This window comes from Antechinus flavipes, chromosome 5 (genome assembly GCF_016432865.1).
Source record: "Antechinus flavipes isolate AdamAnt ecotype Samford, QLD, Australia chromosome 5, AdamAnt_v2, whole genome shotgun sequence".
NCBI classification, from domain to species: Eukaryota; Metazoa; Chordata; class Mammalia; order Dasyuromorphia; family Dasyuridae; genus Antechinus; species Antechinus flavipes.
In genome coordinates this window covers 28235341-28256041 of record NC_067402.1, presented here as the reverse complement: position 1 = coordinate 28256041, position 20701 = coordinate 28235341, and the positions used below count along the sequence as shown (strand labels likewise).

Genomic DNA, 20701 nt, shown 5'->3' with positions numbered 1-20701 from the left:
ATTTTCTTCTTGGCTTATATTACAGATAAGGAAACTGAGACAAGCAGGGTTAAGTGACTTGCTCAGAGTCACACAGCTAGTAATTGTCTGAGGCTGGATTTGAACTCATGAAGATGAGTCTTCTTGACTCCAGGGATCGTGCTCTATGCACTGTGGTGTGCTCTAGCTATCTACTCCTTTATTACTGTTTGATTTTGGACAAGTCACTTAACTCTGAGCCTCAGATTTCTCATCTGTAAAATGCAGATAGGAATATTCGTAACTCTCAGTTCATAGGGCTATTGTGAGGATCAGATTTCACAAGATATAGAAAACATGATGTAGATATTGATTGTTATTATTATTATTACGTTATATTATTGTTATATATATGTTATATATATAATAATATTATAATATTGTTATTATTTCTCTTGGGGTTGGTAACATTGTGTAGGGTACAAGGAGCTCCTCCAACACAGCATTGTCTTGTGATTCTAAGCAAGTCATTTAATGTTTTAGGATCCCAGCAGCTCTGTCAAACTCTAAATTGTAGAATCTGTATGGAGTAACCATGGACAAGTCACATAACCTGTTTGCCTCATCTGTAAAATGAGCTGGAGTATCTATGTCAAGAAAATGCCAGATGGGATCATGAAGAGTTGAGCTTGACTAAAATAATTGAAAAAAGGGAATCACTTTAGCAGCTATGAGGAGGATGGATTGATGTGGAGCCCTAGAGCTATGTCCCGGTTGGTGACTTCATCAGTTCCCATGGATTGAACAATCATTTCTATGCTCATGATTCCCAACTCTATGTATTGTTCCTCACTCAAGTTTTTGGAGTTCCAGTTGTTCATATTTATTTACTCATTGGATATTTCAAACTGGATTTACCATGGGCAGCTCAAACTCCACACAAACAAAACAAAACTCATTATCTTTACAATCAAACTTACCCTTCTTCCAAATTTGCTTATTTTTGCCAAGGGGGCTCCACATCTTTGTTATAATCCTTGATCCCTCACCCTCTCACTCCACATAGCCAATCAGTTGCCAAATATTGTCATTTCTAGTTCCTCGATAACTGCTCTCACCCATCCCTTAGCTCCGCCTCCAGCTACTATACGAATCCAGGTCCTTTCCATCCGGAGTAATCCTATAGCCTCTAAAATTTTTCTCTACATCAATCCATCCTCATAGCTGCCAAAGTGATTTTTATTAAAGCAGAGATAGGTTTAAGCATGCTACTTCTTTCTTCAATAAACCCCAATGTTTCCTTATTGCCTCTAGAAACGGAACAACCACTTATTGAGCACCTACTATGTTCCAGTCACTGTGCCTGGTGTTTAACAAATATCTTATTTGATCTTCACAAAACCCTTCCGAGATAATTGCTATTATTATCCCCATTTCACAGGCAGTTAGGGGTTCATTGACCTGCCTAGGATCCTGTAGCTAATAAGTGTCTGAGGCTACATTTGAACTCAAATCTTCATGACTCCAGACCCAGCTTTTTATCTACTTTCATATAGCTGTCTAGGAGAAAATGTAAAAAACTCTGTTTGCCTTTAAAAGTCCCTCACAACGATGTCTTTCCTTTGATCTTCCTCTGCATCTAGAACATATTCTCTCCTCATAGTTCCATTTCTTTCTTTTTTTCTGCTCCATTTCTTAAAACTCATTCTTTCCTACAAAACTACCTTCTCGGCTATTAGCACCCTCCCCCAGCTAACCTGGTATTTACTTTATATATGCTTATAATTAATCAATTAACAATCATGTATTAAGTAGTTACTATGTGTCAGGCACTGTCTAGATGTTCAGAATACAAAGACAAAAGTGAAACACTCCTAGCAATCTAAAACAGGTTACATTATAATTGGAAGGACACATACTGAACACAAAAAGTTACTTTTGGGAAAGAATACATTCGTCAGCAGCTGAGGTACCCCCAAAAAATTCCAGACAGTATCTATAGAGGGTGCCTGAGCTGAATCTTGGAGGAAATGAGGGATGGCCATCTATTCATAAATGGCTTGTATGATAGAACGGAAGCCCTCTTAAGGCAGGCACTATTGCATTTTTGTCTTGGTCTTTCTTTTAGATTTTTATTTTGGTGTTCGTTTTGTCTTGTTATTGCCAGTATTCTCCCTGACACCTAGTGATGCTTAGTTTACTATTCTTTATGTTTCTTTTTCTCAAAGGAGCTCAGACACATCCCCATCCTGCTCTATTCTTTTAGATGTCATGTTCACACACTATTGTGAAAATGAATAAAATGACATTAAAGATGGAATAAAAGTTTCAGGATGCTTGTTGATGATAATGGATATATGCTGGCTGCCTGCTACAAACAGTTCTCCCTGCCCCAGATTTTCCCTCTCTGGTCTGTCCCACAATGATAGCCCAGCTACTGTTATATTGAAACCTCAAAGCAGCATTTGGCTCAATCAACAGAAACCCTAAAAAATCTGAGTTAGCATTTAGGCCAAAGGCTTTTATGTATTGATCCTCACAACAACTCTAGAAAGGCAGTGCTATTATCATCCCTATTTTATGGATGAGGAAACTAAGGCAGAGTAACAATGTCCAGCCATTGATGGTCACACAATTATCAATGAGCCAGGATTTGTATTGAGATTTTCCTACCCCCAAGTCCATCATTCTGTCCACATACTTGCCTTACTGAAGAGCTCACTATCTCACCTTCTCTACAGTGCAGAGCTAGAGTTCTCACTCAGAACAAAGCCCAAACCTCTGTGTGCTATAAAGAGGGGATATTTCTCTGGGAAACTTTTGTCTTTTTTTTTTTTTTTTTTTTTTTTGACTGGGTGACTAATCAAGGTCATTTCTTCTGTGCCTCCTGGTCTTTGCCTCTCAGAATCAGCTGTCTCTCTTAAAATCTGGCTCAAACACTAGATTCTTCAGGAGGCTTTCCCTGATGTCCCTGGGCACCTTCCCTTCCTAAGATTTCTCTATCTATGCTAATATGACTAGAACCCCTGTCACAGGGTTACCAAGTCTGGGATCTTTAAAATGCATAACAGTGTTATTGCTGATTTTGTTTGTCCTTCCTTTCCGAAGGAGGCCATGACACTGGGGAGAAGATGCTGTGACATGCAAGTAAATTGGATTTAAGTGAGGGAGAGCTATACAGGGTCACCTGCTTCACGTTGTTCTCTATCCCCAGGGTCCAGTGGTCAGATATAATCAGGATGACTGGAGATGGCCCTGATGCAGTGGGAGACTTTGGCTCTTTTCAAGTCTTTGTTTGTTTTTAACTAGGCCATTCTTTGCTTCATTTCTTACCTAGTTTTAAATCACTGATTGGGTGATGTCCCAATCAAACTGAAACCTCTTGAAGATCTTAGCTTAAAAAAGCCAAGGTCTCCCCCTGCATCCAGGGTCATCTCTGGTCTATATCTGGCCACTGGACGCAGATGGCTCTGGAGGGGAAAGTGAGGTAGGTGACCTTGCACAGCTCTCCCTCACTTCAATCCAATTCACTCACATGTCAAAACATACAATACTACTAACAAAAAGCCAATGGTTACTTGTTTAGAGTTTCCATGGAAAGTTCCAATGTTAACTAAAGAGAATCAGGTCAGATGATTCTATTTTCCAGAATCGCAAAATGTGAGAACTAGAGGGAACTTGGAAACCACAACGTCAAATCAATTAAGGAAAGGACTTGTGTAAGGTCACATACTTTGTCATACTTGAAGTTATCCAGAATTGCAGTTAAATAAGTGCCAGGATAGATTTGCAGTTGATAAGGACTTTAGGATCATCTAAACCAGGGCTTTTTAAACTTTTTCCTCTCACTCATGACCCCTTTTTACCCAAGAAATTTTTATGTGACCCTGGGTAGGTAGATTTATAAAAGAGGCATCTAAATCAAATATTTCCTGATAAAAATATTTTTTGTGACCTCTATATTCAATTACAAAACTCTGTAAGGGATTATGAACCACAGTTTAAGAAGCTGGAATCTAAATCAGCTCCTTATAAAACTTTAATAAAAATCAATCCCTAGCTGTTCTGTACATTGACTTAGAAAATCATTATCTATGTTATACTAAATTTTTATTTATTTTGTAAGCATTTCCCTGATTACATTTTAATCTGTCTTGCGCTACACTTGGGAAATTTGTGTGGAGCCTTATGTTTGCCACTCTTGAGCTAGATTAATCTTCTCAAAATGGGGAAAACATAGCCTAGGAAGATGAAATTCCAAGCACGATGTCACACAAAGAATAAGTGGGAGAACTGGGATTGAACTTAGGCTGTCTGCTCCACTGCACCATGGGACTTTAGAGTAAGCATTTCAAATTAATTGTCACAGTCAAGGGCTAATATAGAATCTGGGATACCTGACTCCCTGACCATTTTGAGACCTTGAAGCCAGAACGGAGAGCAGAATGGAGTGTCCGGTCATTCTTGCACATCAACAGAAAAAAGCAAGGTTGGACAATACGAATGAAACATTTGTTCCAGGAAGCCGCGACAAGAGGCAATGTTTTGTGGGTGACAGAGGATCATTGTACAATCTGACCAACGGTAGCCTGGCCCTGGAGACCACGTGGCCACAGTTGAACAATCCTACCCAGAAGAGAGGGAATGAGCCACAAAATCACAGCCAAAGAGAACACGAACACTCAAGGTCATTATTTCTATTTACTGTTGGAAGGACAATGGCTCACGTGGCGATGGGGAGCCCCCGTCAGGATCCTCACCTGAAGACATGAGCAGGACTGCTTGAAGGAGGGCTACTTCAGTGTCATCCAGGTTGAAAGAAGACAATGACATACCCAGATCAAAGATGGCATCAGACACCACTCCAAGGCCTCCGTTTTTCAGCTGGCCCCTCGTCACAGCCATCTCCCCATTTAAGGTTAGAGTCTCACTCTCGGGGTCATAGCGTACCGCTGCTCGGAGGGACATGATCTCCATACAGCAGCCTTTCAGCAGGATGATCTGATCTTCGCATGGCAGCTGGGAAGAATCAGCCGGTATCAAGAAAAGAGATGTCAGTGAACCCCCCCAGTGATGTCAGTGGTAGTCCAACCCACATATTGTGCAGATTAGGAAAGCAAATCCCCAAGAGAGCCCATAATTGTCCGAGGCCATGCGGGCAGGAAGTATCAGAAATGGGATGTGACCCAGACCTTAAGTCCAGGGCTCATTGGGAAGAATGAAGTCTCCCAGCCATGGGGTGAACAGAGTAGTAGGGACTATTCTGACATGGGAAGCCTTGGGAGTAGTTAAAGCAGAAACCTTATTTTAAGGAAGTTTTGGAAATAATGCTAATGAAATGCTCATTTCTAATCAGGAACTGTACTACTAATGAATGTTTCCGGAAGCCCAACAGTTTAGGAGACAGAAAAACAATCTTGCCAGGTACCTTTCCCTTTAAAAACAGTTCTTAGGGCCCTAATGGAGTGTCTCCTAGCACCTGGGCAGGTTGCTATTAGTCATTTGCCAAAAATATTTTCTTTGCAGGAGGGCTGTAAAAAAGGGATAGACCAGAGTGATTTTCCCAGATTCCTTCTGTCTCCTCAAGAATACCTTAGTTTTGTTTATTGTCAAAGATTGCATGCTGGGAACCATGGGATCTGGGGGCCTCCCTCAGCTCCTTTAGAATGGATAAATATCTGGCCAGCTCTCAGTGGAGTCCATAATGCCTTGTGCACCCCATCAAGCAAAGGAAGAGCTGGTCTTTGCCCACTGAGTCATTACATGTCTCTGCATCAGTAGTGAAAGGAAATTAATGGTGGTCCACTCCAGCCTCTGGAGTGATACTTCTGGAGGCCAAGGTCAACTGACCGCACTTCATTGTTCTTCCTTTCCTAATTCTTTATGACTCTATTTTGAGGTTTTCTTGCTAAAAAAATGGCTTACCATTTTCATCTCCAGCTCTTTTTACAAGTAAGGAAACGGAGGCACACAGGCTTAAGTGACTTGCCTGGGTCACACAGCTAGTTAAGTATCTGAGGGCAGATTTGAGTTCAGAAGGATGAGTCCTCCTGACTCCATCCAGCCTGGCACTCTATCCACTGCACAATCTACCTGCCCTGACTGCTTCACATCTGGCCTTTTCCAGCATGCTACTGGGTTATCTCAGAAGCCCATTGTGAAGAAAGGGAGAAAAGGGAGAAAACTGGCGAGTTCAGGAAAAAGTAGGGAGCTCCCATCTGAAAAGCCTGTATCTCTCCCATTCTGTGGTTCACATCCTTCTTCATAATGAAATTGAACAAATATCCCCATTTTTTCTCTTGCCAATGTAGTTGTTATAGTGTAAAACCGTCTTCTCAGATGTCTACAGAAGTATCTTTCTTATCACTTTCTTACGCTACGGAACATAATTTGTTCAGCCATTCCTTTATGGACAGATGCCCCCTTTGCTGCCAGGTCTTTGCCATAGAAACGATGGCCTCAATATGAAAAATGAGACATTTTGGACACGGTCAATGTGGGAATTGAGCCAGTAGCTGAGATCTAAATAGATTTCCTCCCAGTGAGCTGGGGACTGGGTGCAATGGGAAGCCATTTTCACAATAAAAGCAAGGAGAATACCAGTAGTGTTGAAAAAAACACAATAATTAAGCACCCAGAAAAAAAGTGCTGCATTTAGATTTTAAGTCACCAGCACTAGCAACAACCCAGAAGTATTGGGTCATGAGGCAGCCAGGGGTGAAAGGGGTACAGTCCCAGCCCTGGAATGAGGGATGGTTCACTTCTAATCCCTATTTCAGATACTTTTCTGGCTTGTGATCCCAGACAAACCCCTTCATCTGCCTTAGTCTCAGTTTTCTCCTCTGTAAAATATAAAATAGCATCTCCCTCGCATAGAGGTCTCATGAGGATGAAATAAGATTATATGTATGTCTATAAAGTGCTTCGCAAATCTTAAAGTGGGATATAAATGTTAGTTATGATTATGAGGCAGGCGTAAGCCATGCTTGAGTTTGGCCCTAAGACTGCGGCTCCATCGCCAGGGCCTTTCTCAAGATGCTGGTATAGTGGAAAGAGACTGGATCGAGCACCACAGGACCTGAGTTTGAATCCCCAATCTGCCATTTTTAAAAAAGAGGGTGACTGGTTCCTTTTGGCTATGAACCCTGTGTTCCTATGATCTCCTCATTGGGAGGAGGACCCTAAAGATGGATCCCAAGAAGTCTCTGGGCTCGGCCCTTCTTTGGCTATTGGTTCCAAGACACAATCTTATTCTCTGCCAGTTTAAAAGCCTCTTTAGATAGAGGCAAACCTACCCCATGGACTCCTCTCCATTTAATTTACTTTTGTGCCCCCTTCTAGAAGTGAAGGACTAACTAATTGGTACCTGCCAGAACCAATCACCCAGAGAAAAACAAAGAAAACCAAAAGCAGAAAATTCAGCCCCACACATGACTTAAAAGACAGTGGGCAGAAAATGTTTGTGGCAGCCCTGTTTGTAGTGGCTAGAAGCTGGAAAATGAAAGGATGTCCATCCATTGGAGAATGGTTGAGTAAATTGTGGTATATGAACGTTATGGAATATTATTGTTCTGTAAGGAATGACCAGCGGGATGAATACAGAGAGGACTGGCGAGACTTACATGAACTGATGCTGAGTGAAATGAGCAGAACCAGGAGATCATTATATCCCTCAACAATGATACTGTTTGAGGATGTATTCTGATGGAAGTGGATCTCTTCGATAAAGAGAGCCTTAATTGATCAAAGATGGACAGAAGCAGCTACACCCAGAGAAAGAACACTGGAAATGAATATAAACTGCTTGCATTTATGTTTTTCTTCCCGGGTTATTTCTACCTTCTGAATTCAATTCTCCCTGTACAACAAGAAAACTGTTTGGTTCTGCACACATATATTGTATCTAGGATATACTGCAACCCATTCAACATGTAAAGGACTCTTGCCATCTTGGGGAAGGGGTGGAGGGAGGGAGGGGAAAAATCAGAACAGAAGTGAGTGCAAGGGATAATGCTGTAAAAAATTACCCTGGCATGCATTCTATCAATAAAAAATTATTAAAAAATTAAAAAAAAAGACAGTGGGCAGGATCTCAGTTGGACCTTAAGGATTGCTGGGATGCTGGATGAAAATTATCCATCCCTCTTCTTTGCAGATTAAATATTTTTTTTAAAGGGGTAGATGGCTATCCATCTGGTACAAAGGGCTGGACTAAAATATGCCTCTGGTACCATTTTTAGTTTTGATTTTAGAGCAATCTGGGCTTTACCGTGTCTCCTTGGATGTACAGATGAAGGGTAATTACATACACCTGTACCAAGATGGAGAATGAGACGTTTTAATGAGCGAATTTCCATTTTGTCTCCACTGGTGATTTCAAATGATTAAATTCCTCTCAAATCATGTGAGATTTTAAACAATAGCCATTCTTGAGAGAGTCTACAGATTCATTCTGCAGAGCAGGAACCCAGGAAAATATAAAACCAGTGAGAATGAAGTCCAAACAAATTCATTTTCTTACCTCGCAAAACATAGGCAACTTTTTGGCAAAATCCACCACTCTCGTAATTGCTGGTGTGATGATTTTTGTAAACTGGCTGAAGGCTTCTAAGTCCACTTTTCCACCTTCTGGGGCATTGACTATTGGTGCCTGTCCAATGTCTTCAGGCTGAGGATATTAAATCAGAGAGATTTAAGTAGAGAAGAAGCAGCGCCCTCCCTTGAAGATCCCTCTCACAGGAAGGAGGAAATCTGGATTTTTTTTTTTTCACCTGGTACGGAATACATATCTGTCATGAAAAATAAAAAGAAATTGCCTCTTTTCTCTGGTCAAAAATGCAAATCAAAGTTGTGGGAACAGGACGCTATGAATTCGGATCGAAAAACATACAGACCCGGGGTAGATTTGTGAGTGTTTTTAATTTACTGATGAGGGAACAGTGAAAGAGAGGGAAAAGGAAGGAAATATATGCAAAAACCCTTGGAAGTCAGAAAGACTGGATTTTCCCTAAACCCAGTATAATTCAATTCAATTTTTCACAAATATTCTTAAGCTCTTATTGTGTGTAGAAGGCACTATGTGAGGATATTCTCTTGGCTGGGAGGGAAGAGAAAGGATGTCATTAGGATGGAGGATTCTCCTCATTGTGGCGAGGGATAAAGTGTACCCTGATTAATTATTCATGTTCACGGTAACATGAGTGCCAAGAACAGGCAACAACGATATGGCTTTTGGGTTGGAACACTAGAAAAGCTGCATGTTTATCTAGGGTGACGCAGGTATTTTCCAGGTGTTTTAAGGTTCTTCAAGAACACTGAATTATGGTTTGAAGCAAGGAGTATGAGAACTGTTCTGTCTCATGTAGAGACAGATGTGCTTTTGACCTAGCTCTTGGGGCTGTGAGTCTGGACCTAGCAGCTGGCTAACTCTGGAACAGATCTAGGTCTTGGAAATCTAATTGCCCAAAGAAGCTTGAACTGGGGGGAAAGTTTCAGGGTCCATTATGTAGATAATTAATTTTTTTTTGTTCTGGAGTCATTTTTTAGTTGGGTCCAACCCTTGGTTTTCTTGGCAGATACAGGAGTGGTTTTGCCATTTCCTTCTCCAGATTATTTTACAGATGAGGAAATTGAGGCAAACAGGATTAAGTGACTTGTTCAAAATCACACAGTTAGTAAGCCTCTGAAAACAGATATGAACTCGGAGATGTCTTCCTGACACCTGGCCCAGTGCTCTATCTACCCAGACATTGAGCTGCCTTGGTAATTGAATACAGAGGGCTATTTTACAACCTAGAAATCCTAGTCTTTGGGAGATGATTTACTCAACATTTATTTTTGCCATGGGTTTTCCCCACTGAAGGAATACTGGCTCCCATGATTGATTGGCTCAAATCTATGGGGTTGAGTATGGCATTTGAGGTCTTCTATCAGGAGGTCTTAGCTTATTTATCCAATCTTCTCTCTCACTCTTCCCCCATACAAATTCTGGCCCCTATTCAGGTCAATCTTACTCTTTCCCCCACTTTGGCCATGGGCTGGTTCTCCTCCATGTATTACTATTCCTCTTTTTAAGAATGTTTTCCTCTGTTCCACCCTATCCAAATCCCATGCTTTCCTCTAAGTTCTGGTCAAAAAACACTTTTCCATGAAATTTTCCTTTCCTTCCTACTTCAGCCAAAAAAAGGTACTAGGAACAGAAGTCTTGGGTTGCATTGGTAAAGGGACAAGTTAAGACTAACACAGGAAGGGATCGGGAAGGCTTCAAGGAGGAGGTGGCCTTGGGTTGGGCCTTCACGAGGGCACCCAGACAAAAAACTTCCCGTTCTTTCAGAGGGCCGCTACTGCTTCCCACTAACTGCGCCCTCCCCCTGTTGTCCGAGTCAAGAAAGCAAAACAAGTTCAATGAGGTATTTACTCATATAATTTTTCCTGTTATTTCCCACCCCTCCCCAAGCCATATTTGAGTTACAAAGATAATTTTCTTATTCTCTTCCCACTCCCCCACTGGCAAACTGCCTCTGTCAACAGTAGCCGAACTAACCTTCAGAGGGTGTGGCAAGACTAGTGGTTACAGCCTCAAGGGAGAATTTTTAGCATATTATATAACACATTCTGGTAATGTCTGCCTGTTTGTATTATCTGGCAGTCCCCGCTGGGAAGTTTTTTGTGTTGTGTGTTTTTTTTTAAAGACAAAAAAAAAAAAAAAAAAAGCAGGTTTCTGCCCTCCCCCCAGTTTATACCAACAATGATGATGTATTTTTTTGAAGGTGGGGTGGGGTGGAGTGTGGCAATTAAAACAGAAACTAGTGATCTGCTGGCTGTCCTAATGGAGTTTCAATTTTTGGAAATAGTACATTTGAAGTGCTTTTCTTGGACTTTTCCTTTTTCCCTCCCCAATAAAATTTCCAATTTCCTTATTTATTTATTTTTTTTTTGACCAACAAAACAGTGGGAGCCAATGCACTAATAGACCCTAATTAGCTTGTTTTTACTTAACACGGGACAATCTTGATTTTAATTTCTTTAGCTATCAATTTTCATATCATTCATAGAATGAATAATCTATTCATTCAGGACAAAAAGTTTTCTTGCTTTTTCTTTGCCTCACGAGTGCTCAGCACACTGCCTGGCACATAGTCAGCACTGAATAAATGTTCGGGGCTTGATTTGATACGTAGGAGCTGGGTGACTTCTGAGCCTCAATTTCCCCATCTGTAAAATGGGAATAATAATATCAGGAGGTTCATAAAGCTGATATTATTATTCCCATTTTACATTCTATGAAAATTCTCTGGTGTGTCTCAATTAAAGGGAGAGGATTAGATCATATATAATTTTATATTCGCTGTATTCTAGTGAAAGATATGGCCAAGGTTGGATGGGGGCTTCCAAATTTAGTGCTCTTTCCATTATAGCCCCATTGCTTGTAGGAAGGAGAGGAAAATCTTCAAGTTAAGTTGGTCCTGATTCTAGAACCCAGAGCAGTGTGGTGGGTATTATCCCATCCACTTTAATGGTTCTGGCCTTTGAAATTCTGAATAGTCAAGGGACTTAGGACTGCCAGATATATAACCTGAGGGGGCGGTGAGAGAAAGAGTGTGTGTGTTTGTGTGTGAGTGTGTGTGTAAGTGTGTGTGTGTGTGTGTGTGTGTGTGTGTGTGTGTGAGCGTGTGTTAGGGTGGAAGGAGAGTTCATGTTGCTGGAGAAATAGTACCCACTCCTACCCTTCTCCCGCCTCCCTCATCTTTGATAGAAAAAAGGAAAAAATGTTTTTACAATTTTAGGCACAATAAATCCTTTAAAAAACCAAACCAAATCCACCGAGGAACAGAGGCTCGTGTTTAACCTTCCTCCCAAAGCACAGAAAAAGCAAACAAGGAAAACTTAAACCTTCAAGAGCAGATATCGCCAAATCCAAGACCGTGCCGTAGGCAGATTGGCGAAAATCTTAAGATAAAGAAAATTCTGAAAAGGAACCCCGATAGTCCGGGACATGGGAAATTGAGAGACTGAACTGGCTTCGAAACAGGCAGGAGCTAAAGGGAGATGGAGAAATGCTGGCCGGGGAGCCCCACCTGCATTGGGATGGACCCAGGAGGCCCTTTGTCATCCAGAAAGCGCAAGAGGCTGCTCAGTTATTCGGAGCAAGTTCGGCACAGAAGGCTGGCTCTTGCAGTGGATGGAGTCTGAGTTTGGAAGTCAGGAAGATGAGTTTGAGTCCGGCCTTAGTTTCCTCATCTGAAGATGAGTTTGAGTCCGGCCTTAGTTTCCTCATCTGTTTAATGGGACAACAGTAGCACTTTGCAGGGTGGATATGTAAATGGGGGTTGTGTAAAGTGCTTTGCAAATGATAAAGATCTACATAAATACACGTGCTGTAAGATGACATCACTGGGAAAAGGAGCTTTCAAGTGTGAGCTGGGATCCCCGGGCATCCCCGAGACCCTTTCAGGGGGCCATAAACTCAAAACTGTTTTCAGGATAATATTAAGAAATTTTAATTTCTAATATGGGAAGCTGCAGTGGAGAGAACCCCCAGAAGCAGGAGTCCTCGGCTGGGAGATCAGGGTGTGGGGACCCTGAGCGTGAGAGGGCTGAGAACCCTCTGCTGTCCCCTCCTCCCCCGGGGCTGTCTGGGAGTCTGAGACCAGCCCCAGGACAGGTCCGGTGTCTCTCAATAAAGGGGGAGGATTAGCCAGTATCTGAGGTCTCTGAGAGCTCGGGGTCCGTGCTGATACCCCCCGACATGCCCATGTACGCACATACAAGCACATGTGATGACAATGTATGTGACCCACACAGATGGGACATGCACACAGCGCAGATACAGGTACAGGGAAAGAGCTCCTGGGTTCACAAACAACACATGTGACACACACACCTCCCACAACACACAAAGGACACGCGTACACACATGCACATAGCCTGCAGATCCCCCAAGGATGCATGTGAAGAAGGGATACGGATGATGTCGGCCCACGGAGCGCGTGAAACAGGCCCCTGCAGGTAATTCACCTGTGCCTGAGTGAGACACACAACACACACACGTGTGAAGGAGACATGGGTGTTCTCTACAGGACGGACACGTGCACATGAGGCACTCCGCACATGTGATTCACAGAGAAGCGACGCACAGAATGCATGGGGAAGAACCTCACACGTGTGTATGAACATGTGCACACACGTGTACTGTAGCAGCTGAACATACATGAGTGATGGTTTAGGCCCCGTGTGTATGCAGAGGCAGCGTGCCAGGCTGGCCTGACGGTGTAACCCTCTCACGCCCACTGACCGGGGGGAGCAGTCTGCACGGGCGAAATTTCCTTTTTTATGCATGATCTTAGTATATTGATGGCTCTCTGTCACAAAGCCCACCTGTGAGCTCGCTGCTATTACTGCCCCAGGGCAGCAGGACTGCTTTTTGCTCCTGTCTGTATCCCCAGGGCTTAGGCTGAGCCCGGCACATAGTAGGTGCTTAATGAATGTTTGTTGCTTAACTTCTCTTGGAACTAAAGTCCTTGGGCAGTGGCGCGCAGGAACACTTCCATCACTATCAGCATCATCATTGTCATTATCATCTTCTTCTTTCTTTTCCTTCTCCTCTTCCTTCTTATTCTCCTTCTTGTCCTCCTCCTCCTCCTCCTCTTCCTCTTTCTCCTCCTCCTCCTCCTTTTCCTCTCCCTCCTTCTCCTTCTTTTCTTTTTCTTCCTCTTCTTCTTCCTTCTCCCGATCCAATAACATTGTCCCTCCAGATGGAGAGTCCGCCTTGGAGTCAGGAAGCCTGGGTCCCGCTTTTGACTTCTGACTGTGTAACCGTGGGCACGGCCTTTCAAGCCTCTCAGGGCCCCACGAGAGCTCTGTCCTGACAAGCCCCAGAGGAGTTGCCGCTCTGCGTTGGTGAGAGGAGTATTTGAGCCGAGAGAACTCCACTGAGAAAGCTGCCTGGTGTCTGGGCGTTCTGAAAGTTACTACCCACGGTCCCTTGGCAAAGCGGTTACCTCAGCCTCAGTTTATCTGTAAAAAAACCAGCTGTGAGAGTGAGTGTGAATGTGTGTGAGAGTGAGTGTGTGTATGTGAGTGTGAGTGTGTGTGTGGGTGAGTGTGTGACTGTGTGAGAGTGAGTGTGAGTGAGAGTGGGTGTGTGTATGTGTGAGTGAGTGTGTGTGTGGGTGAGTGTGTGACTGTGTGAGAGTGAGTGTGAATGTGTGTGAGAGTGAGTGTGTGTATGTGAGTGTGAGTGTGTGTGGGTGAGTGTGTGACTGTGTGAGAGTGAGTGTGAGTGAGAGTGGGTGTGTGTATGTGTGAGTGAGTGTGTGTGTGGGTGAGTGTGTGACTGTGTGAGAGTGAGTGTGAATGTGTGTGAGAGTGAGTGTGTGTATGTGAGTGTGAGTGTGTGTATGGGTGAGTGTGTGACTGTGTGAGAGTGAGTGTGAGTGAGAGTGGGTGTGTGTATGTGTGAGTGAGTGTGTGTGTGGGTGAGTGTGTGACTGTGTGAGAGTGAGTGTGAATGTGTGTGAGTGAGTGTGTGTATGTGAGTGTGAGTGTGTGTGTGGGTGAGTGTGTGACTGTGTGAGAGTGAGTGTGAGTGAGAGTGGTGTGTGTATGTGTGAGTGAGTGTGTGTGTGGGTGAGTGTGTGACTGTGTGAGAGTGAGTGTGAATGTGTGTGAGAGTGAGTGTGTGTATGTGAGTGTGAGTGTGTGTGTGGGTGAGTGTGTGACTGTGTGAGAGTGAGTGTGAGTGAGAGTGGGTGTGTGTATGTGTGAGTGAGTGTGAATGTGTGAGTGTGTGTGTATCTTACATTTTTTACATAAAGATATGTATGCTAAACGCACGGCACACTAAAGTTTCTCCCGGATGCTTTTGGTGACACACTGAGCCCGCCTGCAGCTGCCATGTAAAGGAGAGCTCAGTGACACAGTTCCCGGCTTCCACGCAGTCACCTGAGTCTCGGTAAGCTCCAGGTCCCGCGGCGTCCCGGCGGACCACATTCAGCGGTTGGCTGCGCTGGGGGCCGCGGGGAGGGAGAGCCTACATCCCCTTGTAATCCCCGCGCCTGACTCATCCCCGCGGGCAGCCATAAATATGCAAGCTCGCCCAGCCTGGGGCTTAACTGTCCCCAGAGGGTGTTCTGGGCTTCCTTCTCAGGGGGCCGATAACAGCGTTCATTATTTCTGCCAGGGAGTGAATGAAGGCGCGTGAGCCCCAATCACGGGTGGGGGGTGGGGCACGGGGGAGGGGGTCCCGAGAGGCCCCGGCCCGCCGCCCCCTCCCCCCTTCCCCCCCAAGGCGACTCATATGGCAGCGCTCCCAAGCCCGAAGGGACGCTAGAGATTGTCCAGGCTGGCTCCCCCATTGTACAGACCAGGAAACCAAGGCTTAGAGGAGTAAGTGGGTGGCCCTAGTTCGGGGAAGTGGAAGCCACGAGCCCGGATCCCTAGGGAAGAGGCTCCTTCTCCGCTCCCCAACCAGCTTTGGCTCCGGAGGATGCCTTCAGCCCCACCGAGGGAAGTGTTAAAGATGGAGCGCGTTCTAAAATCGCCTTCGCTCTGACACACGTCCCAGGCACCACGTTCCGGCCGGCTTATCGCCCGGGGGCTCTGAGCGAGGAACAGGGACCCGCTCTCCACGACTCCGCAGTCGCCACTGACTATCAGCCTAATGACGACCTGCAGTCTGAAGACAAACTGGGGGGAAGATCCAAGCCCCCGTCATCCCTGAGGGGCAGCGAGGCGGCCCAGGGGTCAGAGCCAGGGACACCCGAGACCAAATCCGGTCTCAGACATTTTCCAGCTCCATGATCCCGGGCAGGTCACTTAACCCCGTTTCCCTCATCCTCTTTGCCTCAGTTTCCTCCACTATGAAATGGGAATTATAACGAACCCGACTCCTGGAGTCGTTTAAAGGATCAGATGAAATAATATTTACAAAGTGCTTAGTTCAATGCTTGGCACATAGTAGGTGTCATATAAATGCTATCACAATCTTCATCATCCTCATCATCATGATGGCCTACTATGTGAATTATGTGGGTTAAAGGTGGTCTGCTAAGCAGTCCAGGGGGAGGTTCTTCCCTATCACAGAATGATCTCCAGACCAAAGAGGCAGAAAAAAGGGCTCCGAAGATGCTGACCCAAGTCTCGGGAGCATATGGGTGGCAGCCCTGTCAAAACTGAGAATAAAGGAAATTAAACTACAAAACTCAACGAATAATAACCGAGATGCTGCCCGTGACCCCCGGCCTCCTCAGGAGCCCCGCTGAGTCAGCTTGGCCTTCAGGCAGACCGGCCATTTTCAGAAGGACAGTACCTTCCGGCCAGATGGGGCGGTCAGCGAGGGCAGGCCTCTGACCTGGAGCTGTTCAGTCTGCAGAAGAGAAATGTGATAAGGAGGGGGCTGAAAAGGCTGAATTTGAGTATAGGAAGGATGTGTGTGTGTGTGTGTGTGTGTGCAAAGGCATATATACACCCAAATTCACATATTTACAGATACACCTGAGTAGATATATTCTGAAATATAGATATAAATGTATGCATAGAGTTTAATATATTTTTGAGCATATATATATATATAAACAATTGTGTGTAAAGTCACATATACGCTCTTCATATACTCAAATTTATGTTTAAATAAATACTTGAGCAGATATATATCCCAAAATAGATAAAATGCATATATTTAAATATGTATTTTTGAATATATATACATTCACATATTAAAATAAGCCTACAACTCGTGTATGTGTGTGTGTGTGTGTGTGTGTGTGTGTGTGTGAATTAACCTTTTTTCCCTGCTTGTGCCCAGAGAACTGAGGGGAACATTGTGGGTAGAAATTATACAGAGGCAAATTTAGGCTTAATTTAAGGAAAAACTGGCTAAATCTTGGAGATAGACAATGGTGGAGTCTTGGCAGGTTGGGTTTCCCTCTCCCCGGAGGCCTTCAGGCAAAGGTCTGATGACCACTTCTGATGCCATCTATCTTTCTAAGGCTCCTTCCAGCTAGTGGATTCTCTAAGAGGGCTGTGAAACCTTCTCTAGAGAGGGGAAGGATGGCCTGGGCCTGCAAAGACTTCTGGGAATTAGAATTTCTCCACTCACCTTGTGAGGTAAGGAAATGACGCGTAATTTGGGATAGGGGCAGGACAAAGCTGGGAAAAAGGCGAGAGAGCCACCTGATTCCAGGCTTCCAGAGGAGGCGTTCCAGGGCTACGCCGGTCCTGCCATTGGCTCCAGGACGCTGATCATTAGTAAGTTGGAGTTGATCTCATTTCATTTTTCTGTGTCCCAAATGAAGGCGTGCCGGGCTATATCTCCCTTCCAAGATCTTTTCATTCGTATTTCCCGCTGGAAGTTTTGTTCCAGTGATCAAATGTGTACATGAGGTTGCCAGAAGAAAGCATTTTGGGGACCTCTTTGCCATATATTGCTTATGTCTTGAGTTACATGTACCAAGATAAGCCCCAGATATATTAGCAGCCATTACAGCGTTGATTTGGAGGACACCAGCCTGTCTGTAGACGTTCTGTGCTGCAGTATTATTTTGTATATAATACATATATAATGAATGTATATTCATTATAGATATGTATACACACATATATACATACACATATAAATATTTATGCACATATACACACACATATATAAGCATAAATTATATTATATATACTATAGATATTATATATATTATATTACATTATATATTATAATATATACATATTAAATAGTATAGATATTATAGATAGGTGATAGATAGATAGATAGATATTTCCTTTCTTTATGATAACACTCAGGTGGTACCTCCTACAAGAAACATTCCCTGATTTCCCCCAGTTGTTGAAATTACTTGTTATCTACTTTGTATTTGGGCAGCCAGATGGCACAGTAGATAGTGTACTGGATCTGGAGTTGGGGAGCTGTCAGTCCAAATCCTGTACTATTCACTTACCTGTTGTGTGACCCTGTACGAACAAATCACTTAAGTCCATTAGCCTCAGTTTCCTCACTTGTAAAATGAACCAGAGAAGGAAATGGCAAACCCCTCCAGTGTCTTTGCCAAGAAAACCCCAAATGGGATCATGAGGACTGAGCGACTACTTACTATCTAGTCATCTGTGTTTTTGCTGAATCCTCCTTAAGGACGAGAGCTCCTGAGGCCGGGACTGCTGGCTTTTGTGTTTTTCTCCAAGTTCTCCAAGGAACTCAGAGCTCCAATCCCCAATCCCCCCCGCCCCTTCCCATTGTACTGTATTATACCACCAATGCAGAGGAGCCATTTAATTGGGCCCATTGTCCGATCAGACATTTTATATTGGGAAGATAATGGTAAAGAGACGGCTGAGCTGGGATTTCAGAGCTTGAGGCTGCCTCTCAATAGCTTTCCTACCTGTTGGCTAATGTGCCATTTTGAGTCTATTACTTAAGGCACTGGATGGAATCAGGAGAGACCAGAGTTCAAATTCTTGTTGGAATCTTACTAGATTTGTGACTTAGGGTATAACACTTAATCTCTCCTAGCCTCAGTTTCCTCACTTGTAAATTAGGAATAATCATGTTTTCATTCCCTAGCTCATGGGGTTGTTCATAGGAAGCCCTGCTCCATGTCTCAAAGTGCTCTAGAAATGGGAATTGTTATTTTCAAGGATAAAATGTAATATTTTATTCAATACTCAATATTCAATTGAGCAGCAATATTCAAAGAGATTATTAATCAGGGACACTTTAGTGTGAACGAGATCACAAGGGATAAGGATGGGACTCGTAATTTCATTGGTAATGGATTCTTGAATCAGAAAACGTCCTCTGCCAAAGGGGACTGGTACCTGCTGGGCAATTTCCAGTCTTTGAGGATTTTCTGGGTTCCCAAGTTGGCTCTCTAACCACTGGACCACGATCACCTCTCACTGAGCAAAGTTAAGATCCTTTAAAAATTTTCTTTGAGATCAAGTTTTGATTCAGAAAGGGGTGATAGAACAACCCTTCTTTCCAGAACAATTCACATATCCCCTTCACATATTCCATGTTCCAGCCAAACTGCTGACTTGTTCTCTCTCAATCGTGACATTTCATCTCCCTCTCCTGTAACTTTGCAAAGGCTGTGCCCCCTGCCTAGCAAACCACATTCATCCGTGCCTTATAGAAGCCCTAGTTTTCTCCCAGCCTCAGCTAAAGTGCCACCTTCCATCTTTCAGAAACCTTCTGATCTCCCTAATGGATGGAGCCTTTTATTTGAAAAGATTCTATTTATTTGTGTATATTATATTGACTTATCTAAGCATATATTTGTTTTCTTCCCAGTGGGATAAAAACTCGAGGGAAGGAGTGCTTTGTTTCGCCATAGCCCTGGCACCTGGGCAAGAACCGGACTCACAGTAGGCTTTTTGAATGAATGAAAATCAAGTGCATAAATGAAAGGCTACCATAGAAGGGGAGAAGGGGGAGGAAATAGGCAGAGGGAGCTAGACATAAACATCACCATGTTGCTGAAGGCAGACCCTCTCCCTCCCCACCCCCCCAACAGACTGGAAAGCGCGAGCAGGCTCGGATGTCCCCGGCCTGGCCCTAACTGGACACAGACCACATCCCGCGGGGTCTCACCAGAAATTTCCTCTTCTGCTTCCAGTGGCTGCCTTGCGCGTTGGTGGCCACGTGGGCTTCTGTGACCGTTCTGATGAGCTCCCATTCCTCGTCCGTCGGCTCCGGCTTGTGCCCGATGGTTTTCTGCAGCTCCTCCCGGCGCCTCTTCTCACGATTTTCTTCTATCAGCTTCCTTTTTGCCAATCGTTTGCTGTCATCCAATACCACTGGAAGGGGCAGAGCAGAGAAAGGCGCATGAACACCCACGGGAGACTAATCGCGACAGACCATCCGGACTGAGGCTCTCCATTTCAGAAGCTGGGAAACGAACCAGGGATGCCCAAGCACAGGGGGCCCGTCACATGCCAAGGGAGTCTGGGAATCGTCCCATGCAGTTTTCTTTTTCCTGCCCCTTGCTGCAAATTGCTAATGGGTGTTGCTCTAAGGCTTGGTGGAGAACCCCAGAGATAACTGTTTAATATGGTGAGCCCTGATTCACGTGAGTGGGTCAGCTTTCCTGGGGAGTGCTCCCAGCGGCTAAGACCTCAAGTCACCGAGAAGGGGCTGGGAGTTTCTGACAATGGCGACATTCCAGGTTTGGACACCACACACACACATACACACACACGTGTAAATCTCTCCAAATAGTTCTCATTCTCTCCCTCTCTCCCTCCCTCCCTCCCTCTCTCTGTTTCTGTCTCTCTCCCTCTCTTTCTCTCTCCATCCCTCCCTTATGTATAAAAATACATATATTGGTGGTATGAATAAATGGAGTAAATATAGATACAGACATATATACATGCATGCAGTGAACATATATGTGTGTGATAAATATATAAACATCCACACACATTCTACAACCAGAAAAAATGTATTTTTATTATATACTATTTCCATATGTGTATCTTTATTTATCTCACCACCATGTGTATAATATATCAATAGCTAGAAAGCTGTAAATGCAACTGGTGATGGCACATATACATGGGGTAAATATATATATACACACATATGTATAGGTGTGGAAAACATATATGTATGTGATAAATTTGTATGTGCACAGAACTATACACACTATACATGAAAAATATATTTATGTTATGTTATTATCACATATCTATATGCAAATGAGGTATACATACACACATGTACATTTATATAAATATA

At 43.8% G+C, this 20701-nt stretch overlaps 1 protein-coding gene across 8 annotated transcripts in view; it reads right to left on the bottom strand.

Moving 5' to 3' along the window:
• Positions 1 to 20701, bottom strand: part of THRB (thyroid hormone receptor beta) — a 436159-nt gene that overhangs the window by 7266 nt on the left and 408192 nt on the right. For all 8 annotated transcript variants that reach the window (XM_052001825.1, XM_052001827.1, XM_052001822.1 and 5 more), the window contains 3 exons: positions 19556 to 19761; positions 8480 to 8626; positions 4719 to 4977 (listed from right to left, as the gene is read on the bottom strand). In XM_052001825.1, the coding sequence (XP_051857785.1) occupies positions 4719 to 4977; positions 8480 to 8626; positions 19556 to 19761 (612 nt within the window). The remainder of the gene's footprint in view (positions 1 to 4718; positions 4978 to 8479; positions 8627 to 19555; positions 19762 to 20701) is intronic.